At 45.5% G+C, this 24,590-nt stretch overlaps 1 protein-coding gene across 2 annotated transcripts in view; it reads right to left on the reverse strand.

Moving 5' to 3' along the window:
- Positions 1-7,624: 7,624 nt before the first annotated feature.
- The window catches only part of CHCHD3 (coiled-coil-helix-coiled-coil-helix domain containing 3), a 147,391-nt gene continuing 130,425 nt past the window's right edge, over positions 7,625-24,590 (reverse strand). For both annotated transcript variants that reach the window (XM_054631443.2, XM_054631442.2), the window contains 2 exons: positions 13,329-13,464; positions 7,625-8,319 (listed from right to left, as the gene is read on the reverse strand). In XM_054631443.2, coding sequence (XP_054487418.1) covers positions 8,293-8,319; positions 13,329-13,464 — 163 coding nt within the window. In that variant the 3' untranslated portion in view covers positions 7,625-8,292. The remainder of the gene's footprint in view (positions 8,320-13,328; positions 13,465-24,590) is intronic.

A 24,590-nucleotide genomic window follows, 5' to 3' on the forward strand; every position in this document is an offset into this window, starting at 1 on the left:
GTTGTTGATGTTTGAGGGTCATGAACTTCCTACAGGCAACTTTTGGGGCCCTTGCCTGCCCTCAGCACCTCATGGTCTTGAGCAGGTGATTGTTGCAGGCTGAGATCCAAGGGAAGAAAACCCCACGTGATCCACATCGGGGACAGCAGTGACAATCTGATATTTTTGGGGTTTTTTTGGGCAAAGCAGTTGTTTGGACTCTGCTGTTTCTCACCTGCCAAGCTCAAGAGCAGAGCTGCTGAACCATTTCAGCTTTTTTGAACATTCCAGGTGGTGGGACTCAAGACAAGGGGGTGCCACCTCCCCTCTTTCCCCAGCTGAGCCAACCATTTCAGCTTTCCCAGCAAGCCCAGGGTGTCCCAGGGAGGACTTGGTGGCCACACAGCCCCAGGACAGACCCAACACCATTCCTTAATTCAGCTTGTCCAAGGAAAAACTCAGAAACAGGAGAGACACAGCCACCCACACAGCCAGAGCCCACCCTGGTGGGTCCATTGCACATTCCATGTCCTCCAGCCCATGGGGTGCTCTCCAGCCTGGCAGAGTGATTTCCACCCGGAGACAGAGGCATGGAAAGGATGAATGATGCATTTAGTGATGCTGAAATTACAAACCTCATCCCCTGATCACAGAATCACTGGCGTTGGAGATCTCTGAGACCACCAAGCCCAAGCTGTGCTCGATGCTCTCCTTGTCCCCAGCCCAGAGCTCTGAGTGCCACCTCCAGGAATTCCTGGGACACCTCCAGGGATGGGCACTCCAAACCTGCCTGAGGTCCCTTCCAAGGCCTGACCACCCTTTCCATGGAGAAATTCCTCCTGATGCCCAACGTGGGTGACACCCATGGTGCACTTGGCATCTCTTTCATGGACCAAAACTCAAATTCTTGTTGGTTCAGCTGGGGAAAGAAGGGAGGTGACACCACCTTGTCTTGAGTCCCACCGCCTGGAATGTTCCAAAAACCCCTGGAGGTGGCACTTAAGGACATGGTGTGGCTGTGGGCTGAGGGTTGGATCTGATGATGGTTAAGGTCTTTTCCAACCTGATGATTCCATGACCTCACCTTGAGCACGGGGTCCCCTTGGGACCTGCAGGAAGCTCCAACCTCTCTGGGCAGCAGAAGGGAAGGACCTGCAAGGCCACCAGGTCCCAGGGTGTTGAGATGACCCTGAGCTGTTGGAAAGTCTCTTTTTCCCAGCCCCAAGACCCAAGAAGAAGACAGGATTCCTTGGCTCTGGTTCTCAAGGTTGTTTATTTGCTCTTCTCTAATACATTGTCTGTCTGACCTGCTGAGATCTGTCCAGCAGGTTGGGTTGTGGCACAGTCCCTGCCCTTGGGGTGGTGTTGGCTTTTTATACTAAGAACTACCTGTACTTTATTTACAATAATTTTCCAATACCTATCACCTGTGTTAGACAGTCTGGCTCTACTCTAAACCAATCCAGAAGTGTCACCATCACAGCAGAAGATGGAGGACAAGAAGAAGGAGAAGAAGGACAGGACATGCCCAGATTCCTCCATCTTGCCTCTTGAACCCCCATTCTAAATCCCATTCTAAATCGACTCAAACTCTTGTGGCTTGTAACTCCTCACACAAAGTTGGGAATTGTTTCCATGGGCTAAAATCAAAGGCACAGGTGTTTGTGACTCTGTGCCAAGGTCTCTGAGCCCCTGCCAGGGTCTGGAATCACCCAGGGCAGCCAGAGCAATGTCCTGGGTTCTGACACCCAGGAGCACATGGAGTTCACTGCTGGAGTGAATGATTCTGATCACAGGCACATCCCACACCTCACGGTGCTTCCCAGGAAAATGCCCACTCCAGAGGGCCTGGAGAGGATCACAGCCAGCTCTGCTTTTACTGCAGGGTATTTAATATCCCTTGTTGTCCCTCTCCCACCTCCTCTCTCCAGCAATTTCACCCCAGACCTGCAGGAACAAAGAACTCAGGCACCCATTTGCCACAACATTCCCTTGCTGCTCCTCCCAGACCAAACTGGGACCAAGGCACAGGAGCTGGGAGATTTCCCTTCTGTTTGATGCTAAAAAAGTGGTTTTCTTTCTAAATCATTTCCATCTACCTGCTCCAGCCTCACTCAGGTTCCCCATTCCCAGCACTTTACAGTATTCCCAAAAACATCAACAGGATCAACTTCCACGGTGTAAAACCAAAAATCTCTCCTGCTCTGCTCCTTTCCTGTGCTCCTGCAGCTGCCTCCTGGTCACAGACTTCTCATGGCAAAGGTAATTTTTTCAGGCAAAAGCAGAGGTTTCATTTGTCTGCCCAATTCCAGGAGTGGGACTTTCAGCAAGAACAGAGCTCAGAGCCCTTTCCCTGACCTCAAACACCGCCTGGCTATCAGCCAGAGCTCACCCAGTGCTGCGAACTCCTTCATCCTTCATCAGGCCCTGCTGTTTAAAGGCAGCTCTGGGATGCAGATTTCTTGTTTGCCTGCTTTTCACCAAGAGTCAGACTAGAGGACATTCAAGCTGACTTTGACCTTTTCAAAGCAGGCCAAGTGTTAATAACATTAAAACTGAGAAGGGGGGAGAAAAAATTCTCACCACCTGACAAACAGGAGAGACCCAGTGAATTCTCATGTCTGGCAAAAATATTTTCATCTATTAATGGACTTTCATCTCCTTGCTCCCACTACACTTCACCCACTGAACCTTTTGCAGATCTGATCCCTCCACCACCATCAAACTTGTGAACAACATGGCAAGGAGCTGAAGGAACCTGTGAATTTCCTCCATCAGTTTTTATGGAATAGTGGACTCCAGCATGTGCCAAGTCCCTCCCAGCCCTGCTATTTCTGTACCAGCAACAGATGAACACGAGGAAGAATCTGCTTCGTTTGCAGTTTTCTGGGGAATTAGATCCACTTCCTGCAGCTCCAGCCTCCCAAATGAGCACTGGCAGTTTGAGCTTCATTTTGGGATCATCAGGGACAGCTGCACTGCCCTGTCCACCCACAGGATGTGGTGAGGAAGGAGGGATGGTTTTCCTGGGCTGAAAATGCCTGGTTTCATAGGACACAGGCAGAAAAACTCATCTCCAGGTGCTGAGCTGCATCCCAAGCTGGAAATGGCTCCAAGGCCAGGCTGGATGGGGCTCGGAGCAGCTTGGCCCAGTGGAAGGTGTCCCTGCCAAGGCAGGGGTGTGGGATGAGATGATCTGGAAGGTCCCTTCCTGTCGGGACCCAGGACATTGCTCTGGCTGCCCTGGGTGATTGCAGACCCTGGCAGGGGCTCAGAGACCTTGGCATAGAGTCAAAAACACCTTTTGTGCCTTTGATTTTAGCCCATGGAAACAATTCCCAACTTTGTGTGAGGAGTTACAAGCCACAAGAGTTTGAGTAGAATGATAGTGAATTTGTCACAGGGTGAAAAAGGAGAATTTTGGGGATTTAGAATGGGGGTTCAAGAGGCAAGATGGAGGAATCTGGGTGTGTCCTGTCCTTCTTCTTCTTCTTCTTGTCCCCCATCTTCTGCTGTGATGGTGACACTTCTGGATTGGTTTAGAGTAGAGCCAGACTGTCTAACATAAGTGATAGGTATTGGGAAATTATTGTAAATAAAGTACAGGTAGTTCTTAGTATAAAAAGCCAACACCACGCCAAGGGCAGGGACTGTGCCACAACCCAACCTGCTGGACAGATCTCAGCAGGTCAGAGAAAGAATGTCATAGATAAGAGAAAATAAACAACCTTGAAAAGCAGAACTGAGGAATCTCGACTTCTTCTTTGGTTGTGGGGCTGGGAAAAAAGGATTTTAATGCCTCAGGGGTCATCTCAACCACAGAAACCCGAGACCTTCCCACCCAAAGCAGTCAGGGGTTCCATGGAATGCCTCTGCTGAAGCAGCAAAGCAGCCCAGGGGTGAAGGGATGGGGGGGATCCAACACAAGGAGGAGGGATCAGCCTCAGCAGTGACACTGGGACACTGCCAAACAGCTCCCCAGGAAGTGTCCCCACCCAAAGGTGTCCCCAGCATTCTAAAGGAAATAGAAAACCTTGCAATAAACACACCACTGCTGGGTGATCTGCCTTAACTCCTGCCCTGACCATGGCACCATGGCACAAGCACTTCTGGGTGTCATCAGAAGGTGGCTCAGAAGTTTTTGGGCACAAAACCTCTGACAAACTGGGGGTTTAGGGTTATTTTCCCTCAAAAATTTCCCATTTCCAGCAATGCCAGCTGCAGGTTCCCAAGCAGGGGGTGAAGGGTTAACCTCAGGGGGTGCTGCAGCCTGAAACTCAAGGTGCTCCCTCCAGCACTTCCCAGCAGTTACTGGCTTGAGAGAGAATCAAACTAATTACCTTAGTAATTACCAAACTAATTACCTCTCTAATTACCCAGTGTCTTTGTTCACATGGAGCTGACGTTCTTGCAGAGGAGCCCTGGCTCAGTGCCCCACGTTCCCCTGGAATTTTGCTGCCTCCCTCAAGGACCTGAAGACCCAGGTCCCCCCTGACACCATGGCCGAGCTCAGGTCCTGTCCCTCCTCCCCAGGGATGCTGCTCCAGAGCTCTGGTGATCAAAGCAGAGCTGCCCTTTGCTGCCAGGCCCTGGTGACACTTGTGAGAGCAGCCAGGGAGGTGACAGAGCCAGCCCAGAGCTGAGAGCAGCAGCGTGCTCAGCACCCCTGCCCCAGGGCAATCCTGCCCTGGGGCCACTCACTGCTGTCCTGAGCTCTGCTGTGACAGTGGGAACAGCCCCCAGCTCCTCTCCTGGAAAGCAGGGACATGAGTGGTGTCAGCAGTGCTGGCCATGGCCCCAGAGGGTTTTGTGGGAAGAGAGGCACAGAAAGGACCCTCCTGGCTGCAGGACCTCTCCCTGTTCTGCTCTCCCCTCCCATGTCCCCTCCTGTGTCTCCAGCCAACTCCCAGAGTGTCAGCTCAGCACAAACCACCACAAATTACGGACTGAGCAGGTCACAAAATCCACATCTGCAGCTGCTTGTGCCCAAATCAAAATCCTTGTCTGCTTTTGATGGAACAGGACTGCCCACGGGCAGGGAACTGCAGGGTGCTGTCACCTGGCACAGGACAATCTATGATTTCTGGGTCCTGCAAATCACATCTGACACCCTGGACAAAAATCCTGGCACTTCTCCACTGTCTCTGTCCCTGCTGGTGGTGAAGGAGGCTGGCCTTGCTCTGTCCCAGCAGTTCCTGCTGTCACCAACAGCTGGTGTTGGATTGGGATCTGCAGGTGTTAAAAAAGGTCACAGAATCCTAAAATCATGAACAGGAGGGAAATTTCTCCAAAGGTTTTCCATGCTAAAAAGGAAACTTCCAAGATTTTATTATTTCAGCAAGTGGGGAGGAGGAAAAAATCAAATCAAGCACCTACAGCAGGACAGGGGTGCAGGTACACAAAAGGAGAAGGTGTAGGTGGCACAAGCAGAGGTGGTGGTGAAACGCCAGAAATATCCAGAATTACTGCTCTACTTTAAAGGCAAAGGTTTTCCACACCATGGACAGCTCTAAAATCCACAACATGGACAGTTCTGAAATCCACAACATGGACAGTTCTGAAATCCATACCATGGACAGTTCTGCAGTTCTCACCATGGACAGTTCTGAAATCCATACCATGGACAGTTCTAAAGCCTACAATATGGACAGTTCTGAAACCCACACTGGACAGTTCTGAAATCCACACCATGGACAGTTCTGCAGTCCACAACATGGACAGATCTGAAGTTTACACCATGGATAGTTCTGAAGCCCACACCAAGAAGGACAGTTCTGGAACCTACACCAAGGACAGTTCTAAAGCCCACAGCATGGACAGTTCTAAAGTCCACATTGTGGACAGTTCTAAAGTTTACACCATGGACAGTTTTGAAACCCACAGCATGGACAGTTCTGAAATCCATACCAAGGACAGTTCTAAAGCCCACACCATGGACAATTCTAAAGCCCACACCATGGACAGTTCTGAATCTCACACCATGGACAGTTCTGAAGCCCACACCATGGACAGTTCTGAATCCCACACCATGGACAATTCTAAAGCCCACACCAAGGACAGTTCTGAATCCCACACCATGGACAATTCTAAAGCCCACACCAAGGACAGTTCTGAATCTCACACCATGGACAATTCTAAAGTTTACACCAAGGACAGTTCTGAATCTCACACCAAGGACAGTTCTGAATCCCACACCACGGACAATTCTAAAGCCCACACCAAGGACAGTTCTGAATCCCACACCATGGACAGTTCTGCAGCCCACACCACCACCAGGGCCATTTCTAAACTCCTTACCCTGCTGCTGCCACCAGCCTTGCCCAAGCCCAAGCCCAAGCCCGGCAGGCTGCAGATGCCAGCCCTCATGCCACAGAAGATGTTTAAAGAACACAACACCTCAAACACAGTTGGAACAAAGCAGGCAAGGCTGACTCTCATTGCTCAAGGCTGTCAGGATGAGAAACCAATAAACATTTGGCAGTAACAGAGACCTTCCTTCCCGACACAGCTCTTCCCCTGATTTTACAGCATCATCTGGCCTGAAAAAACGTCTGCTTTTCCTCTACGCTGTATTTTGCTGCCAATTCTGAGTCTGGCAAGGCTGGCTCTGCCAACTTCTTGGCTCTCTGTTACAAAAGAGAACATTAGAGAGAAGGATTTGTGAGTTAGCTGATTTGTAAACACTACAGCAAGGCACTGTGTAAACACGGTGCTTATGTCCCTGTTGTTTCTCCTGAGCAGTTTACCTGGCACCTGATGTTGAACTCCTGGATCCTCCCCTCCCACCAACATTACGGTTGCTTGGCATGTAAAAAAAATTTAAAAAAAAATTTCCAGCTTCTCTGGGCAGCATTAAAAAAAATTCCTTAATTAAACAGTGCTCACAAAGCATCTTGATAATTAGGAAAGTCACTGGTAATATTTTGCATGAATAATTAATGAGATCCACAGGTGCACCCGCAGTTGTTCAGGAGGATGAGGTTCAAACACAGCCAATTAGAGAGGGAGAACAGGTAAATAAACAGCAGAAGGCTCCAGACTCGCTGCTCATTTGACATCATTACTTTCACTATTGTGTAAAAAGTCCTTTCTAAGATTGCTTGGGACAAGGAGTGTGGCAGTTTTTAGCTGAAGAAAAAGAATTAAAGGAAACTGGGTGCTTGCACAAAGCTGGTTTGGAGGTTTTGGAGGGGGTTTCTGGCCTTTCACAGAATCCCAGAATGGTTTGGGTGGGAAGGGACTTTAAGACCCTGCCATTCCACCCCCCTGCCATGGCAGGGACACCTTCCACTACCCCAGGTTGCTCCAAGCCCCATCCAGGCTGGCCTGGGACACTGCCAGGGATGGGGAACCCACACCCTCTCAGGCAATGAGAGCTTGTGCTGCTCCATTCACAAGCATTTCCCAAGGAGGGAAGTGCTGCTGGATAAATCACAACACTCCCATCACGTGGGATCCTTTTAGGTGGCTGTGATGGAAAACAGCTCAATCCAAGCCCCCTTCCTGACACCAGGGCTGGTTGTGCATGAAAGTCTGTGCTTGAAAAGCTTCAGCAACAACATCTGCTGGGAAAGCGTGATTGACACAGCAGAGGGAACACCATCCACCCCCGAGGAGTGGGAAGGGAGACAGACTGCAGCATCAATCTTGTGCATAAAATAGATTTATTGTTGGTACAGAGCGAGGTGTTCTTGTCAGCACTTGATACGAGCAAGGAGCACAACAGAACCATCCCATGGGAACAAAGGCCATGGAGCACCCAAAGTGTTGGGTCACAAACATCATTCCAGCAGAAGGCCTGCAGAGAGAGACTTCATCAAGCCAGGCCATTTGGGAAATAAGTTAAAGCACAATTTGCAATTCTGCACTGTGAGGAGAACTCTGACAGCGGGACCAGGGGCTGCTCCGAGGAACGGCCGCGTCCCTCCCGGCGCTGCAAGGGTTACACCCCTGCCTCGGACAGAGAGATGTTTCTGAGGAGATCCTCCAGTGAAATAGCAGCATTTGAAGGATATTTCCCCTCTCTGAGGTCAGAGAAAGGCTCTTTTCTTTCTCTGCCTTCAATCAGCAATAAGTGGGCTTTGATACGGCCTCGGACGGGCGAGCTCTGATGGAAGGAGATCCAGGCCTGGCTTCCCGAGCGCTCCTGCTGATTGAGCCCTGAGCATGCTGCCCTTCAAATGGCTCTTCCACTTCTTCTCTTTATTGGGCTGCCCTGCAAATGGGCTGCTGGGTCGTTCTTGGGGAGGAAAAAAAAAAAAGCTCTTCTGCTGAAATTAGTTGATGGTCTTGTGCTTGATTCGGACAATGCCTTTATCCTCCTCTCCCAAGCATTCTCTGCTGCAAAAACCATCAGAGGGGAGGGGAGAGACAGGGAGAAACACACATTTCAGTAACTCCAAGTTATTCTGAAGTTTGGCTACAATTCTCCCCCTAGAATCTTCATTTTTTAAAGTAAAAATGCAGAGTAAAAACATTGTTGATAAACACATCACGCCAGAGACAAGTCCCAGAAGCAGAGTGAAGCAGTTTGAGCACTCAACAAGGCAGTGGTTTGGAGGCCTGAAGAGTCTCACTAATGATCCATTTTCATCTCCCCTCATGCTGTCATGGCTTCAGTGCTGTGGCTATTAAAGGAAATTAAAACACCTGACCTTAGAGTAAGAAAAATCCCATTCCCAGCAATTAAACTCTTGAGGAAAAATATCCTGGAAACATCCAACACTGAGTATCCCTCACCTGGCTCCTTCCTGGGTGCTGAGTCAGAATCAAACCCCAACAGTCTCAACATGTTGCACTCAGTGTGGGCTTCATGAGCATGGAATGGTTTGGCTTGGAAAGGAGCTTAAAAATAATTTAATTCTTTTCAATAGACCAGGTTTCCTGTCCCTGGAAATGTTCCAGGCCAGACTGGACAGGGCTTGGAGCACCCTGGGATAGTGGGAGGTGTCCCTGCCCATGGCAGGGTTTGGAATGAGATGATCTTTAAGGCCCCTTCCAACCCAAACCCTTTTTCTTGCCACAAAACCCATCAAATGAGTAAGGACTAATTATGAGTCTCTCCTCGCAAGAAATGGCAAGAAGAGATTTGATAATTCTGAGGCTTTATGTCAGGAACAAGCCCAAACTGAAACCTTGAAATCCTCCAAACAGCTGATTCGGGTGTCTGAGCAACACTGACACACCTTGGAAGTCTGGACTGCATTGACACAGTCATGGAAATTAGGGAAAATTAACAATAAAGGGAATTAAAACCATGTCAGGTTTGGCTTCAACCAAATTCTCATATTATTCCTAAAAAATCCAGTACACTGTGCTATTCCACCCAGCTCCTGCAAGGGTTAAGAGCTGCACTCAGACTGGATTTTGTGAAAAATGTCTTTCCCAAAAGGATTGTCCAGCCTGGCCCAGCTGCCCAGGGAGCAGGGGTGGAGTCCCCCTTCCTGGAGGGATTTAAAACCCTTTAAAATGTGGATGTGGCACTTGGGGCCATGGTCAGTGGTGGCCTTGGCAGTGCTGGGAATGCTTGGATTCCATGATCCTGGAGGTGTTTTCCAACCTTAACAATTCTGACTTAAAAATTCTCCAAGAAATCCACACAAAGAGGTGGTGCCTGTCCTTGTGCCCACAAAATCTTCCAGCAGCATCCAAAGAGGAGAAAAAGAGGCTGGAGGAATAAAAGGAGTCAGTTTTGAGCTCCTTGGGTGCAAACAAAAATCTGGGGAAGTTTCATCTGTTACCAAAACCTCCAATCCATGGCACCCCCATGGAGATTTCTGGAAAGCTCTACCTGGAAAATTCCTTTTTGCACAGGAGTTACAGACTCACTCCAAGCCATCTCTGAGCTGAATATTAACTTTATGTTGATTTAACAGTGCACAAGTTAACAGAGGAAATTCCCAAGGGATCTGAGAAAAATTGGTCTACTTTTGTTTAGTGTCCAAAGGAAAGAAAATGCAGATATTTGTTCATCACATTCAGATTTCTGCCCACAAAATTTCACCTTCAGACAAACAGGGGTGTTCCAAGCTTTGCTTTGGCTTTATCTACATGTTGGGGTTTTTAGTGTTTTTCTTGTCTTTTTAAATTAATGCATTTAAAATATTTCCTTTTTTTTTTTAACCTAAGCCCATGGAAGGAAGCTGGTCCCTTTTTAAATTAATGCATTTTTTCCTTGCTTTTTAAAATTAGTGCATTTAATTTATTATTTTCTTTTACATAACCCCATGGAGGGAAGCTGGTCCACAATAAACTTCCTTCAATGAGGGCAGGGCTAAATGATGAGGTCTTTTTGCTTCATTTCAATTCAGTGTTTCCAGATACACAAATTCCATCTATTTTTCTCTTAGACTGGAAATTGCTATCAAAATACTGGAAGATGAGGCTAAAATCCTGGTTTTATTCTATTTAGGATGCATAATTAAGGACCCACTTGATCCAACAAATGAAAATAGTGGTTACACTATTTATTTACACTTTATCCAAGGCTAAAGGATAACATTTTGTAGCCAGGCTGCCAGGCACCAGCAGCTGCTGGTGTTGTTATTTTAAGTACTCTTAAACCTCACCTGCCTGCAGAGGCCTGAATCCTTCTGGAATTCGATGGTTTAACAGGAAATTATTGCACAGATTTGTTAAACCATGGACTAGTTGTGTTTTTATGTAAGAATCAGAACTTCTTGTAACCCAGGAGGGAGAAAAATTGAGAAAAACACCCCTAAAATGTGTATTTTAACAGTTAAAAGTCCATATCCATGGCTGGAAAACCAGGAGAAAGGATTAAAAAGCCTTGGATGGTCTGGCTGGAGTTACTTCAGCATAAATAAATGCCAGACACAATCCAAATATCTTCCCCTTAATGGCTCCATTAGGTTAAGTTTTCCTCTCCATTACTGGCATTATCATTATAATAACATGCAAACATTAATAACAGAGTTTAATTTATCTCCCCAGCTTCTCATGACTTTGGGAAGAGATTTGAAGGCAAGATACACCAATGTGTCAAACCCCTCTGAATTAACAACTCTCTGGGCTTTTCTAAAGAGGGGAGAAAAGGACAGATAGAGACATGAGATTACAGACAGCATGAGAAATAAGGAGCACACAGAAGAGAGGGGGAGATAATTATAAGCAAGATAGGGAAGAAAGAGGAGTCAATAAATTCAATTTATGAAAAGCACAGAGTGTGCTCAGCCTGAGCACAAGTGCCCAGACTCACCGCCAGGAAATCGGATTAGTTCACTTATTTGCTTTTCAATATCTTGCTCTATTCCCTCTAGCAAATTTTCTTCTTCCTTTGTTTCTTGTAGCCAGTGTCAGTTAACTTTTTCATTTCTGAATCTGCCATTTATCCCCCTCCTCTGGCTCCCAACCAGGCACACAGAGAAGGTAATTTTGAAGTGATTTTATAGCGGCGTTTAAGAATTATTTCAAAGGAACTGTCTGGACATGTGGGCAAACAGTGAGTAAAAATAATTACAATTACAGCTGCAGCACGTGGAGGATGGGCTGGAGTTCATTATGAAAAACAATTGCTCCTGCTTGCAAATATTTCCATCATAAAAGGCTTCTCCTTCTCTGTTATCATGAGAGAAGCCTCTCTGAATTCTCATCTTGAAGCATGTGTGAAACAGAATAAGAAACATTTAGGAAACACTTTTAACTACTTGACAGGCTTGGATAAAGATCTTCAACAAAAAAAAAGGTGTTTAAAAGGGTTCAAAAACCTAATGCTCATATTTATGCAATTTGCTTTTCCTGCACCTTCTGAACATGAATTAATTCATCCCCATCAGAGTCTTCCGAAGAAATTCCTATCAGATACAAACTCGACTTAGAGCTTAAACATGTCTAAGTAATTAATCCATTTTTTTCTGGTTACTTTAAACAAATAATTAAAAAAATATATACATGCAGTAAATTAGTGCTGCAGATGCTGCAGAGCCATGGGGAAATCCACTAGAGAACAAACCAAAACAGGGCTACAAGTGACAGAACAAGAGGAAACAGCCTCAAGCTGCACCAGGGGAGGCTGAGGTTGGATATTGTGGAAGATTTCTTCACTCAAAGGCTTGTCCAGCCAGGGCAGGGCTGGAGTCCCCATTCCTGGGGGGATTCCAAAGCCATGTGGTTGTGGCACTTGGGGACAGGGTCAGTGGTGGCCTTGGCTGTCCTGGACTGGATGGGCTAAAGATTCTTAATGATTCTGTGATTCTCATGTTGGTGCATTCCAAAATGAGCAGCAGGAGAAATCATGGAATTCACAGAAGGGTTTGGGTGGGAAGGGACCTTAAAGCCCATCCAGAGCCACCCCAGCCATGGCAGGGACACCTCCCACCATCCCAGGGTGCTCCAAGCTGGCCTTGGACACTTGCAGGGATGGCACAACAAATACCAATGAAGGATATATTAAAATAAGTGAATTGGAAGGGACAGGGAGCTCTCAGTGACTGAGGCACAACGAGGAGTGTTAATTCCAGCAGATCTTTGGGAATACCAGCTCGAGGCTGCAGCATTTGAAAGCAAAAGGTCACAGAGAAGGATCAGAGGCAAAGTCTCAGGGATTTTGTGCCCAGGCAGAGTTAAGCCCAGGGAAGGTGATTACCATGATCAAACACCAGCTGTACTCACCAGGTCTCTGCTATCACATAAAGATGGGTGTGCTCACGTGCTCAAATATTAACTCACAGATTTGGGCAGAAATAAAGATCAACAGACTGATTGAAGCACTTTTTACACATCCTGCATTTCCTGGTTTGTTTAAGAACACAATTGAGGTCAATGCATGCATTTCTGCATTTGAAAGATGCAAGCTGATGAAAAAGAGTAAAACTGAGAAATTGTAGCTCCTTTTAATTTAATGATTTGTGTATTACTGTCATTTTCCTTCATGCTGCACTAATAAAGCATAAAGATTTTAATTGGCAGTGGCATCCATACCCTACAAAACTGGAGGAGAGGAGGGCAAGAGCAGGTAAAGGGCAATTTTAGAGTCTTGTATAACACAAGACAGAAGAAATCAAGAATTCCAAGTGGTCACTGATGTAGTTTGAGGCATCCATGAGTTTCTCAAATTTATGGTAAAGACTACCAGGTATTTTAATCCCCTTGTTTTACTGCTAAAACTGTAGATAACAGGAAACATCTGCCAACAGCAAGAGCTGCTACACTAAACAACATCTTCCCAGGGGAAGAGATGGAAACCTGAGCATTTAAATCAACTCTGAGTGGTCTCCACAGAGCTCTGGGAATGCACACACTGGGAAATGCTTAGGCACAGAGGAAGGACTAATTAGAAATGCCTCTGCTCATCATTCCATCATTTCTCAGTGAGAATAGGCCCAGCTCACCTGTTTGGCATGATTGACACAGTGCAGGTACTGGCTGGCCAGGGCAGAGCAGCTCAGGGTCTCCTGGGCATGTTCCCGGTAGCACTGGAGGATTTTATCCTGCAGCTCCCCACAGATGGGATGGGACTCGTATCTCCTGTGGGAACAGACAACAGCTTCAGGGTTTCCTTCAAAAAACATCTCAGGAGAGACAAAAAACTTGCATTATTTTATTATTATTATTATTGAATCAGTTTGGGTGGGAAGGTACAAAGCACATCCAGTTCAACCCCCTGCCCTGGTCAGGGACACCTTCCAGGGTGCTCCAAGCCCTGTCCAACCTGGCCTTGGACGCTTCCAGAGGAAAGAATTCATCCCTGTGAGGGTGGTGAGGTTCAGGCACTGACTGCTCAGGGCTGCCCTGTTGCCTCAGGGTTTGGCTTTTATATTTTTCACATTCTGTGCTGCTTTAGTGTGCAGGTCTGAGCTCCATATTATGGGATGGTGAGCTCTGTGCACAGAGCAGGGAGACAAAACAATTCCCGCTCCAGCTGGGCACCAAGGACAAATGACCCAAATCTCAGCCCAGGAGCACAAACCCCGTGGGCTGGAGAGAGAAAAACAAGCAGGGTGGGACTGCAGGGGCTAAAGCTGGAATGGGACAATGAACTGCAAGATGCAAATGGAGCAGAACTGATCCCAGGGAGAGACCCCGGGAGCGCTGGTGCATTTTGGGGCCATTTTGGTTCATCTTGGGTGCAGCCCTGGCTGGGCTCTGGTGCTGCCCAAGGTGCATCCATGGAGGAGATCCTTGGAATAAATCCCTGCTTTATTCTGGAACTCTGCCCAGCCTCTGCTCCAGCTCAGCCTTCTCAAGGCATCACCCCCATCCCTGGAAGTGTCCAAGGCTGGGCTGGACAGGGCTTGGAACACCCTGGGAGAGTTGAAGCTGTTCCTGCCCATGGAAATGGAGTTGGAACTGGGTGATCCTCAAGATCCCTCCCAACCCAACCCACTCTGTGATTCTGATTCTCATTTTGCTGATTGGCCAGGGCAGATTTCCTCCATCAGGGGAATGAAACACGAAGCACAAACGCTGCTCCTCCAGGGAATTGATTTCTTGACAATCACTGAAGACGTGGTGCTAAAATAAAGAGATTGTTAAGTCACCTTGATTTTACAGCATGTACCTATATAAAACATCTCTTCCTCCTTTCATTCATTATCTGAATCTGTGAAATCTAAACCAGAATTTAAATGCAGTCCCAGGTGCTTCCACACTTTATGATCTCCAAGTTCAAACTTCTGCAGACTCTTACAGGGGAGGATTTTCCCTTAATCCCCCCTGTGCTGAGATCAGCACGTGCTTCAAAGGCATGTCAGGCATCAAAATGTGCAACCACAAACTGCTGCACATGGAGGGAGGATGGCAAGGTCTGCACTGGGACAGGGAACACAGAAACAGCAGGGATGTTCTCTGTAGACATCTCCCAGCAGTGATGATTTAGGTCCAGCTAAACCAGAGCTCCATTAAAATGCCCAAACTCCTGGTGTGAATTGATAAATCAATACAAGAGAGCCTGAATTAACTAAAAATACCCACAGTAAACCTTGCTGTGCCTTTATTCACAAGTGATTTTAAAATGAATTCTTATACACAGGTGAAGAGAGAAAGGAATGGCTGCTCTAGCACGGCTGCATAAATTCTGTCAATGTAAATAAAGCCATTTCAATGGGGGAACTCTCTAAGCCATGATAAAGAGCTTTAAAATGGTGGGGTTTTCCCCAGAGTCACACCATCAGTGACCAAAATTCCTTATTTGAATGTTCCAAAGGATTCTGTACATTGCCAACCCTATGGGAGCCCTGTGAGCCACATCATCTCCTGCCCCTCAGTGATTTGTTTTCACACTCTGACTTTTTACCCCCATTCAGGGGGGATTTTTGTAAACCTGCTCTCAGCTCTGTCCTTGTGAGAACACAGCCACTTCCTCCAAGCCAGCCAGGTCCATTTCCTGGATTAATCTGAAGGTGAGCACTGTCTGTGTATTGATCAGCTGTGCTTGTTCCACTCCCCTAATGCTCTGTTGGCACTTTTGGGAAAGCACTAAATGAAATCACTGCCTGGCATTAGAGGGCCATAAACCACAGGCTGCAGAATCTCCTGTTGGGAAAGGAGGTTCCATTGTGCATTATGGGAACCCCTCTGAAGGGTTTCCCATTGATTTCTGGACTCACTCACAGATGGATGGTCAGAAAAAACAGCAAGGAAATTCCTCCAAAGGGGAATGCAGTATCTCCCTAACAGAGAACATCCTGAAGCTGCTATGATTACATCATTTAATACTTAAATGGGATATTGGGAAGGAATTCCTGGCTGGGGTGGAATTGCCAGAGCAGCTGTGGCTGCCCCTGGATCCCTGGCAGTGTACAAGGCCAGGCTTGGAGCACCCTGGGATAGTGGAGGGTGTCCCTGCCATGGCAGGGGATGGATTTGGATGGGCTTTAAGGTCCCTTCCAACCCAAACCATTCAGTGGTCCCATGAATAAAGGTCATTTTACAGAAGTACTTTAGGGTCTGTGGGGTTTGACTGAGAGAAAAGCTCAGAAGAAAAGGTTAATAGTGCAAACTCAGCAATTATGTGGAATCTATTGGGAAAATGTGGAGGTTTTAAATGCCTGAGTGGATAAAGCAACCTGGTCTGGTGCCAGGCAGGGCCAGGAGATCTCAGAGCAGGAGGTGCTGAACTATCCCATGCCCTGAGAGAGATCTGTATTCTGGGACATGCAGCAGGAAAAGTGTCACCAGAGTATCACAGGATGAGCTGGGTTGGAAGGGACCTGAAAGCCCATCCAGTGCCACCCCTGCCATGGCAGGGACACCTCCCACTGTCCCAGGCTGCTCCAAGCCCCAATGTCCAACCCTGGACACCCCAGGGATCCAGGGGCAGCCACAGCTTCTCTGGGAAATCCATCCCAAGGCCTCAGTGCCTTCCCAGCCAGGAATCACCTCCCAATATCCCATCTAAATCCTCCCTCTTGCCCCTTATCCTATCACGACCTGCCCCTGTAAAATAAACAACATTGTGTCCTACACCACATTTAATTAATTCATTAATTAATTAATTGCTCAGGGATTTCACAACTAAACTTAAGGAAAACCACAAACCATGGGAGTGCAGCAGGAATGGCAGGGAATGCTGACAGATCTCCAGCTCAGTGCAACTCCAGAACTCCTTAACAGAACCAACACACCCAAAATCTCCAAGCTTGTGCTTTTCTCAGCACAAGTCAAGATGAGCAGCAGCCACATGGCATGTGAGGAACAGCGTGGTTTTATTAAGTTTGCAATTCCTTGATCTGCTTTCCCTTCTCCAGCTGCTCCTGAAGCACCTCCCATGCCAGAATAATCTTTCAGTGCTGGAATAAACCTCTGAGGGAGCTGTGCACCCACCATTTCCAGAGAGCTGATGCATCACAACCTCATAAAGGTAATAGGATGAAAACACAAAAGGAAATGAGAGAGAGAGAGAGACAGTCTTAAAAAGAAATATTCTATGCTAAAGCATGAAAAGAAAATTTAATGAAGGGAACTTTGTACTCATCTGGGCTCTCTCAAAGAGCATAGCTTATTGTGCTCCTGGGGGCTTGGGGAGAGGAGCCCCTTCATGGCATTCAAACAAAATGTCTACTAAAGAGGAAATTTGAAATCACCACAGTGAGCTTTGCGAGCTTCGTGCTAAAACTGACACTCTCACTGAAGGAATCTGAATGGCTGATGAGTTTCCAGCTGTGCAGGTATCTGGCATAATCCCCCCCAGATCAGGACTTCAAGCAATTGTCATAAAAAAATATGGGGGGGAAAAAAATAGCAACAAAAAAGGAGAGCGTGAGATAAAAATAGTGCCATGAGATGGGCAGGAGTACCCAGGGCTTAATTTAATTCCTCATTAAAGGGCTGACACCTATCAAAGGCAGCTGATTTTATTTGTGTAACCCTTGGCTACTTCTGAAGCAGTGAATTAAACAGACCACACTGGTGCTCTGTGTCCAAGCAGCCCAGCCCAGCCCAACCTGCAGCTCTCTAAGATCAAATCTTGCTGTGCCTCCTCCCCAGAGTGGCTCAGCACATCCAAACCACAAACTGGGGCTGGTTCCCAGCATGGGGCTGTGCTGGGGAAGTCCAGGGAAGTCTTCACTTGAAGACAAAACCCTACAAATGAAGGTGATCCCACTGAGCCCCAGAGGAGCAGCACAGGAGGGTGCTGCAGACATGTTCTGACCTGGTTTATTCAGTCCTACTGATGGAGGAGAGGAGCCATGCTGTGACCAGGCCTGGCAGAATGCAAAATAAACAACAAAAAAAGGAAGGTGCTTCTTTTCTCAGTGTTCTCAGAATAAACACAAGGATAAGGAACAACAAATGGTGAAACAAGAGGCAATCCACACCCGTGGGCAGCCCATGAAGTGTGTAACAGCTGAATTGTTTTCAGGTGCTTTATGAAGAGTGGTTTCAGAGGGATTTGTGGGAATTTAATCAATTAACATTGTCTGTGTCCAGCAGAAATTCCTTCTGAGAAAGAGCAAAAGGTGTTTCATGGAATCATGGAATGGTTTGGGTTGGAAGGGACCTTAAAGCCCATCCAGTGCCACCCCTGCCATGGCAGGGACACCTCCCAGTGTCCCAGGCTGCTCCAGCCCCAGTGTCCAGCCTGGCCTTGGACATTGCAGGGATGCAGGGGCAGCCCCAGCTGCTCTGGGAATTTTGGAAATGAGATTGAAACTGAAATGGGGATGAGTGGGGGGTAAAGGTGGAGTCACAGATGCTTCAGAGAGAGGTCAGTAGGGAACTGGAAACAGCAGGGAAGCAGAAATGGGACAGGCAGGGCTGGGAAAGTGAAGATGTGTGATTTTTCCTGGAGAACACTGGTGAGGAAGCCAGCAGCAGGATGAAAGGGGATGATGTGAATTTGGGGTAGGAAAATCTGCAGCGCTGCTTTCACCAGACACAGTCAGGGCAAGATTCCATTTCTTTTGGACAGGAGGAAAAACAAAGGAAAATAAAGGTTGGTAGCCTGAGCAGAGATAGATTTAGCTGAGCAGATGGACAGGAAAGGCCACAGTGGAGGGATTTTTGCATATGAAGGCAGCAAGAGAAATGTGAGCCCAGCTCAGGAGAACCTGAGGGAAGGGCAGCACAGAGCTGAAGTGTGGAGGACACCTCTGAAACAGCAGCAAGGCACTTGTGCTCTTTATCCCCACCCAAAAAGGTGCTGGTGAAAGGATTCTTCTTTTTTTAACATCACCTCACCCAAAAAGCCTCCTCCAGCAGCATCACTGCTGAGTGAATCCACAGGACGGGTTTGTAGCACAGAAAATTATTGTAGAACAGACCCCAGGGAAAAAAAAGACAAAAGGGCATATGGTAATGAAGGTCCTCATTGCTGCACCATTATTTTTAGTTTTTCCATTAATTTACTCTTTCTATTAAACTATTTTTGAAGCTTGTTTTTGCACATGCAGTAGGTGATGACTCGAAGGCAGGGTACGGAACGTGTGAGGCACAAACCAAATGGTTCAGTTCTTCTCCCAGTGCTTGGGAAGGAAAAACACAGATCTGATTGCTGAATATCTACAAATGCTGGTCCCTAATCAAGCTGTGCCCACACACAGCCCTCACAATCACTGCGTGGGAAGTGCTGCCAGCAAAAGATCAAGCACTGCAGAGTTGATTCTTGCTTTTATTTACACTCGGGTGCTGAGTGTGACTTCTCCAAAAGGTGTCAAAGAAAGAATTTTCCTAATGAATCTCTGCTGAAATGCTGCAAGGGAACCACAGTGGTTTCTGCTCTGCAATTGAGAATGTAAAATCTACAGAGGAATACTAAAGAAATGACTTAAAGGTTGGAATGCAGCTTACTCCACCTTTTGTGCTACTCATAATCAAGTCCAATGTTAATCTTCCCTGTGTTATTTCATATCCTTTCTCCAAAAACCCCTGCACCCCAAAATCCCAGGCAAATGTTTGTCACCCTCTCAATTATTTCATTTCTTACCCAGCCTTGTCAAAAGCAAATAAAGATCTACTTCAAACATTCTGGCCTTTGGAATAGGGAAGGGAAGGAGAAAGGAAAGGAGAGGAAAAAGGAGAGGAAAAGGAAAAAGGAAAGGAGAAAGAGGCAAGGGGAAAGAAAAGGAAAGGGAAAGGGAAAGGGAAAGGGAAAGGGAAAGGGAAAGGGAAGGAACTGGATGGGCTTTAAGGTCCCAACCAACCCAAACCATTCCAGGACTGAGCAATTTCACATTTGCACATGGAAAGTTATGCACATCCTTAAAGCCTTTTTCGGGCAAGGACTGAAGAGGAAGACAACAGGATCAGGATCAGGAAAAAATATTCTGGTTGTGGATCCTAATTTGTTGGATGAACTGGTTGCCAAGGAGAACCTTCAGGCCCTCAGGACACCACATGAGGAGCAGATCTCTTCAGCCCAGAGAAGGACAACTGCAAGAGCTGGATCTCAATTATCAATGAATTACAGGATGAAATCATCAATGGATTACAGACAGGTTTCCTAGCAGTGGGTTCACAATGCAAAAATAAAAAGGAACAGCTAATGAAAAGCTGGGACTCAATAATCCAAGCCTTTCCCAAAGAACAGCCAATGAAAAGCTGGGACTCACTGTCAGAGCATACTGGGGTTATCAAAAGCACATTTAGTTCAAAAGTTCAAAGAGAATTCTACAGGAAGGTGTGAGGTGCCCAGCAGGAGATTACAAGCAAGATGTGCCAAAGGAAAGCCCCACACCACCCCTTGTTTGAAGGCAAAATGGTACCACTGAACACTTCCCTCATTTTTACAGCATTCCCTAAAAACCCACTCCCAGCTCAGGAGACTCTGATCTGACCTGCTGTGGTTGCTTAAATTCCAAATATGTCAAGAAGCAAGCTAACAAATGAAGACAGGATTCCCATCCACCCTGAGAGACAAAATGAGTTTGAATACTTTGATTTAAACTGATATGAACCAATTTGCATGATCCCAAACCACTATTTGTTTATAAAATTCCCCTCCCCTCCAAAAATAGAAGAAAAACCCTCAAATAGAAGAAAAACCCTCTTCAAATCCAGAGCACACCACTATTAATGCACAAATGTACCTCTCCCACAGCTGGTTCCCGCAGCTGCAAAGGGAGCAGAGTGTTGGAATTACCCAAATTTAGGATGCACTTTTCTTTTTAGCTTAAGGGACAGTTTTTAGTGAATAGCAGATACTAAAATAAACAATCACATGCATGGCAATGATACAAATTCCTTTTAACAGGGGCATGGATGCTGCTACAAAGTAGGAAAGAGAATTTAGCAACTGCAGGCTTTAATTAGAAGGAACTCAAGGAGGAGCAGTTTTAATTCTGTGGAGTATTTTGTAGTACCTAAATGTTATAAATAGAAATATATAGAGAAATACTTCTTGGCCTTGCACAGATCAAACCCAGCTCTTAATTTTGGGAAGCTCAGAGCCAAAAAATGATCCCAGATCATTCCCAAGCCTGTCCCACCACTGCTGAGGACAAAATCCAAACTCTTCCCAGCTCCAGAGTCCCATCAGCTCAGGGGATGGAGCCAACCCCTCCAATTTCATGATCAGCAATCCAACATTTGCATCCAAACCTCTTCATGTCAACCCAGATCACAGACTATTTTTAGAGCTTGCATGTGGTATCACTTGAGCTCAGCCTTACTCACCCCAAAAAAGAATTATTTAATGAAGACTGGCAAGATTCCACTTGGCTGCTCAGGAGAACACAAGTCAAGGATCATCACTGCAAACAACACCATGTGCTAGAGTTTCTTACTATTTACTCCTAATAAGGAATTTGGAGGGGGTTTCTGAAGGTTTAGGGAAGCAAAGGAATCAAAGCTCTCCTCAGCTCCAGCCCCAGCTCATGGAAAGGCAGATCCAGGCTCTGGGAGACTGAACTGATGTTTTGCTGTTATTTCTCATAGAAGTGGCTGATGCCAGTTGCAGGATTACTTGGATAGATTAAACCTTGATATTTCTAATTTTTAAAGGAAAAAATAATTCTGCAACAGTTTGAAATCTGCTTCTCTATGATGGTGGCAAAAAAGACAGTTTCATCCACTTAAATGATCTATTTTAGTGTTCTCCCTGTCCCTGCATTAAATTTTCCACAGTAACTTTACATCACTGTGTGTGTAAAGCGCACAGACACACAAAAAAAAAAAATCCAGACAGATCCAAATGAGCAGCATAAACCAAATGCAGGACAGCAAAGCACACTGTGGATTTATTACTGCCACTTATTTCCTAAGAGCTACAACTCACTGCAGGCTTTGTAAAGGCCTAACACCACACCATCATCCCCAAACCCTGGTGATAAAACCTTCACTGAGCCTCACACTAAAAAAAAACCACCCCAAACCAACCAGTTTTGCCTTTCTAAAGGTGCTAAATAATATGTTCTAACAAGCAGGCACTTTTTTCCTCTCTAGCAAAGGTCAACTACAGCACTCAACACAAAGCACCACAAGACACTAACTCATTATTATCCAAATATTACTCTCCAGAGCAATATATATTTAACTATTCTCTTCAGCTATAAAAGGCCCCAAACCCCTGTTAAGTGACCACAAAAATCAAAGATATTTTGGGCAGAAGCAGCGTCCAGAAAAAGCAATCACCAGTTAAACACTTCGAGCCTCGCCGCTCGCGTGGGCGACGATTACTTGAGGGAACTGAAGGTTGTAATCTTAAGAGAAAACAAAATAAATGCCAATTTTTCATTTGGCCATGAAGTTATTGAAGAAAACAGGCTTGGATTCACTCTGCTAAGCCACAAAGGCCATGTGTGATTCTACAAATCTTGGGTTGGGATGAGGTCGAGCCACTCTTTTCATAAAACAGAATCAGCAGGGCTGCAACAACAAATTCATCAATCAAATGATTCAACAATCAAACGTCATCAACTCCTACAAAGAGAAATAATCCCACTGAGAGTGTGCTGAGAACCAGTGGCCACTGCACCTTGCTCTAATATATCTCAGTCTTAAGATATCTTAATCTTAAGATTTCTTTTTTTAAATACTTTTCTTGTTGTGTTTCTCTACACAATGATGTTATTGATGTATTTATTGTAGATGTTGTCATCAACTCCAACCAAGAGCAATAATCCCACTGAGAGGGTGCTGAGAATATATTTTAGCCTTAGGAAACCTGGATGATTTTTTCTTCTTTTAAAATACTTTTGTTGTGTTTTTCTACACAATGATGTTATTGATGTATTGTAGATGTTTTGGAGTTTTACTTTTTATTAATGGAGTTTGGATCAGTTTATGATAGATGGTGGGGTTGTGTTTTTATTTTTGGGGTGGTTGGTTTTAGGTGTACTGTATATTTTTTTAGGTAAAAGTAAAGTGAGGTTTGTATTAAAGGAATGGAGAAAAATGTATTGGTAATGTTAATAAGGGTTTGTTATTTTGTTGTTCTGGATTCTAGTTTGTATTGGAGTTTTAACATGTTTGCTATAGTAGTGTTTGATGGTTGAGTTATTTTATTCAAGGTATGGTGGTTCATAGTTAATCTTTATTTTTTAATAATAATAATTTTAATAAAAAATTTATTTTTAATAATAAAAACAAGTACTGTTTGGTATACTAGTGTTTAATGGTAGAGTTATTTTATTTAAGGTATGATATTTTACAGTTAATATGTAAAAAATAATAACAATGTTAATGATAAATTTCTTTTTAATAATAAAAATAAAATAGTACTGTTTGGTATAGTAGCATTTAAAGGTGGAGATATTTTATTTAAGGTATGACAGTTTAGAACTAATATTTTTTAAAATTATAATAATGTTAATAATAAATTCATTTATAATAATAAAATAAAATATTTTAATAAAATAATAAAATCATATATTTTATTATTTTATTAAAATATTTTAATAAATTAATAAAAATAAAATAGTACTGCTTGGTATAGTAGTGTTGATGTTGGAGTTATTTTATGTAAGGCATAATAGTTTAAAGTTACTATTTTAATAATAATAATATTATTAATAAATTTATTTTAATAATAAAATAATAAATGTAATTTTAAATAAAAATAAAATCATACTTTAATAGAAATATACAATGTGTTACAGAAACATTAAAACAGAATGTCCTCAACATCCTTTGTGGCACCCAAGAAAAGAAAATGTTCCCCATACCAGGACCAGGTCAGGAATTAGAGCTGGAGGGGTGAGTTGTAAATGACAACACTCACTTTTTTTTTCATTATTCTCATTATTTAAATTATTTTTCAAGTAATTTTTCACTGCTTGCTGGTGGGTGTTTCCCTCAGGCTGCTGTAAGACACGACAGCAAAGATGCTCCAGGGCTGGAGCCCCTGGCAGAGCTGGGAATGTTCCCCTGGAGAAGGGAGGGATCCAGGGAGAGCTTCCAGCACATTGCAGGCCTGAAGGGGCTCCAGGAGAGCTGCAGAGGGACTGGGGCCAAGGCCTGCAGGGACAGCACCCAGGGAATGGCTCCCAGTGCCAGAGGGCAGCCAGGGATGGGATCTTGGAAGAGCCTGGAGCTGCTCAGGGCTGGAATGGGCCCCTGGCAGTGCACTGAGGATGTGGAAGAGCCAGCACAGCTCTAACTCCATCCAGGACTTCTCCAAGGTGTGGATGTGACTCAGGAAATGCCCACGGCAGGGTTGGGGACTGGACCCTTCTCTCCAAGCCTTGACTCAAGAGCCACCACTGGGCTGTGACCTTCAGTGGTCACATCTTCCATCAAAGTCAGGAACCTCCAAGGAGTTGGGAGCTTGCAGGAGGAGAACCTTGGTGAGAGCTGGAGGATGAGCCAAACTAACAAAGAACTAATTGCAATGAGGACAGAAGAGAAATAACCCAAACAAACTAAAAAAATCTATTAATTCCTATAGAATCACAGAATCACAGAATGATCAGGCTGGGAGAGACCTTCAAGGCCATGGAGTCCAGCCCAGCCCCTGGCCCCCAGTGCCACATCCAGGCTGTCAAACACACCCAGGGCTGGGGACTGCACCACCTCCCCGGGCAGCCATTGCAGAACTTGATCCCCCTTGCTGGAAAAGCTTTTTCCTGCTCTCCAACCTGAATTTCCCTTGGTACAGCTCGAGGCTGTGTGCTCTGGTTGTGTCAGTGCTGCTGGAGAAAGAGCCCAAGGGCAGCTGAGCACAGGCACCTTGTCACTGACATATTTTATGAAGAATCCTTTTGCCAGGATTTTTT

Source organism: Agelaius phoeniceus, chromosome 5, assembly GCF_051311805.1.
Source record: "Agelaius phoeniceus isolate bAgePho1 chromosome 5, bAgePho1.hap1, whole genome shotgun sequence".
Lineage (NCBI taxonomy): Eukaryota > Metazoa > Chordata > Aves > Passeriformes > Icteridae > Agelaius > Agelaius phoeniceus.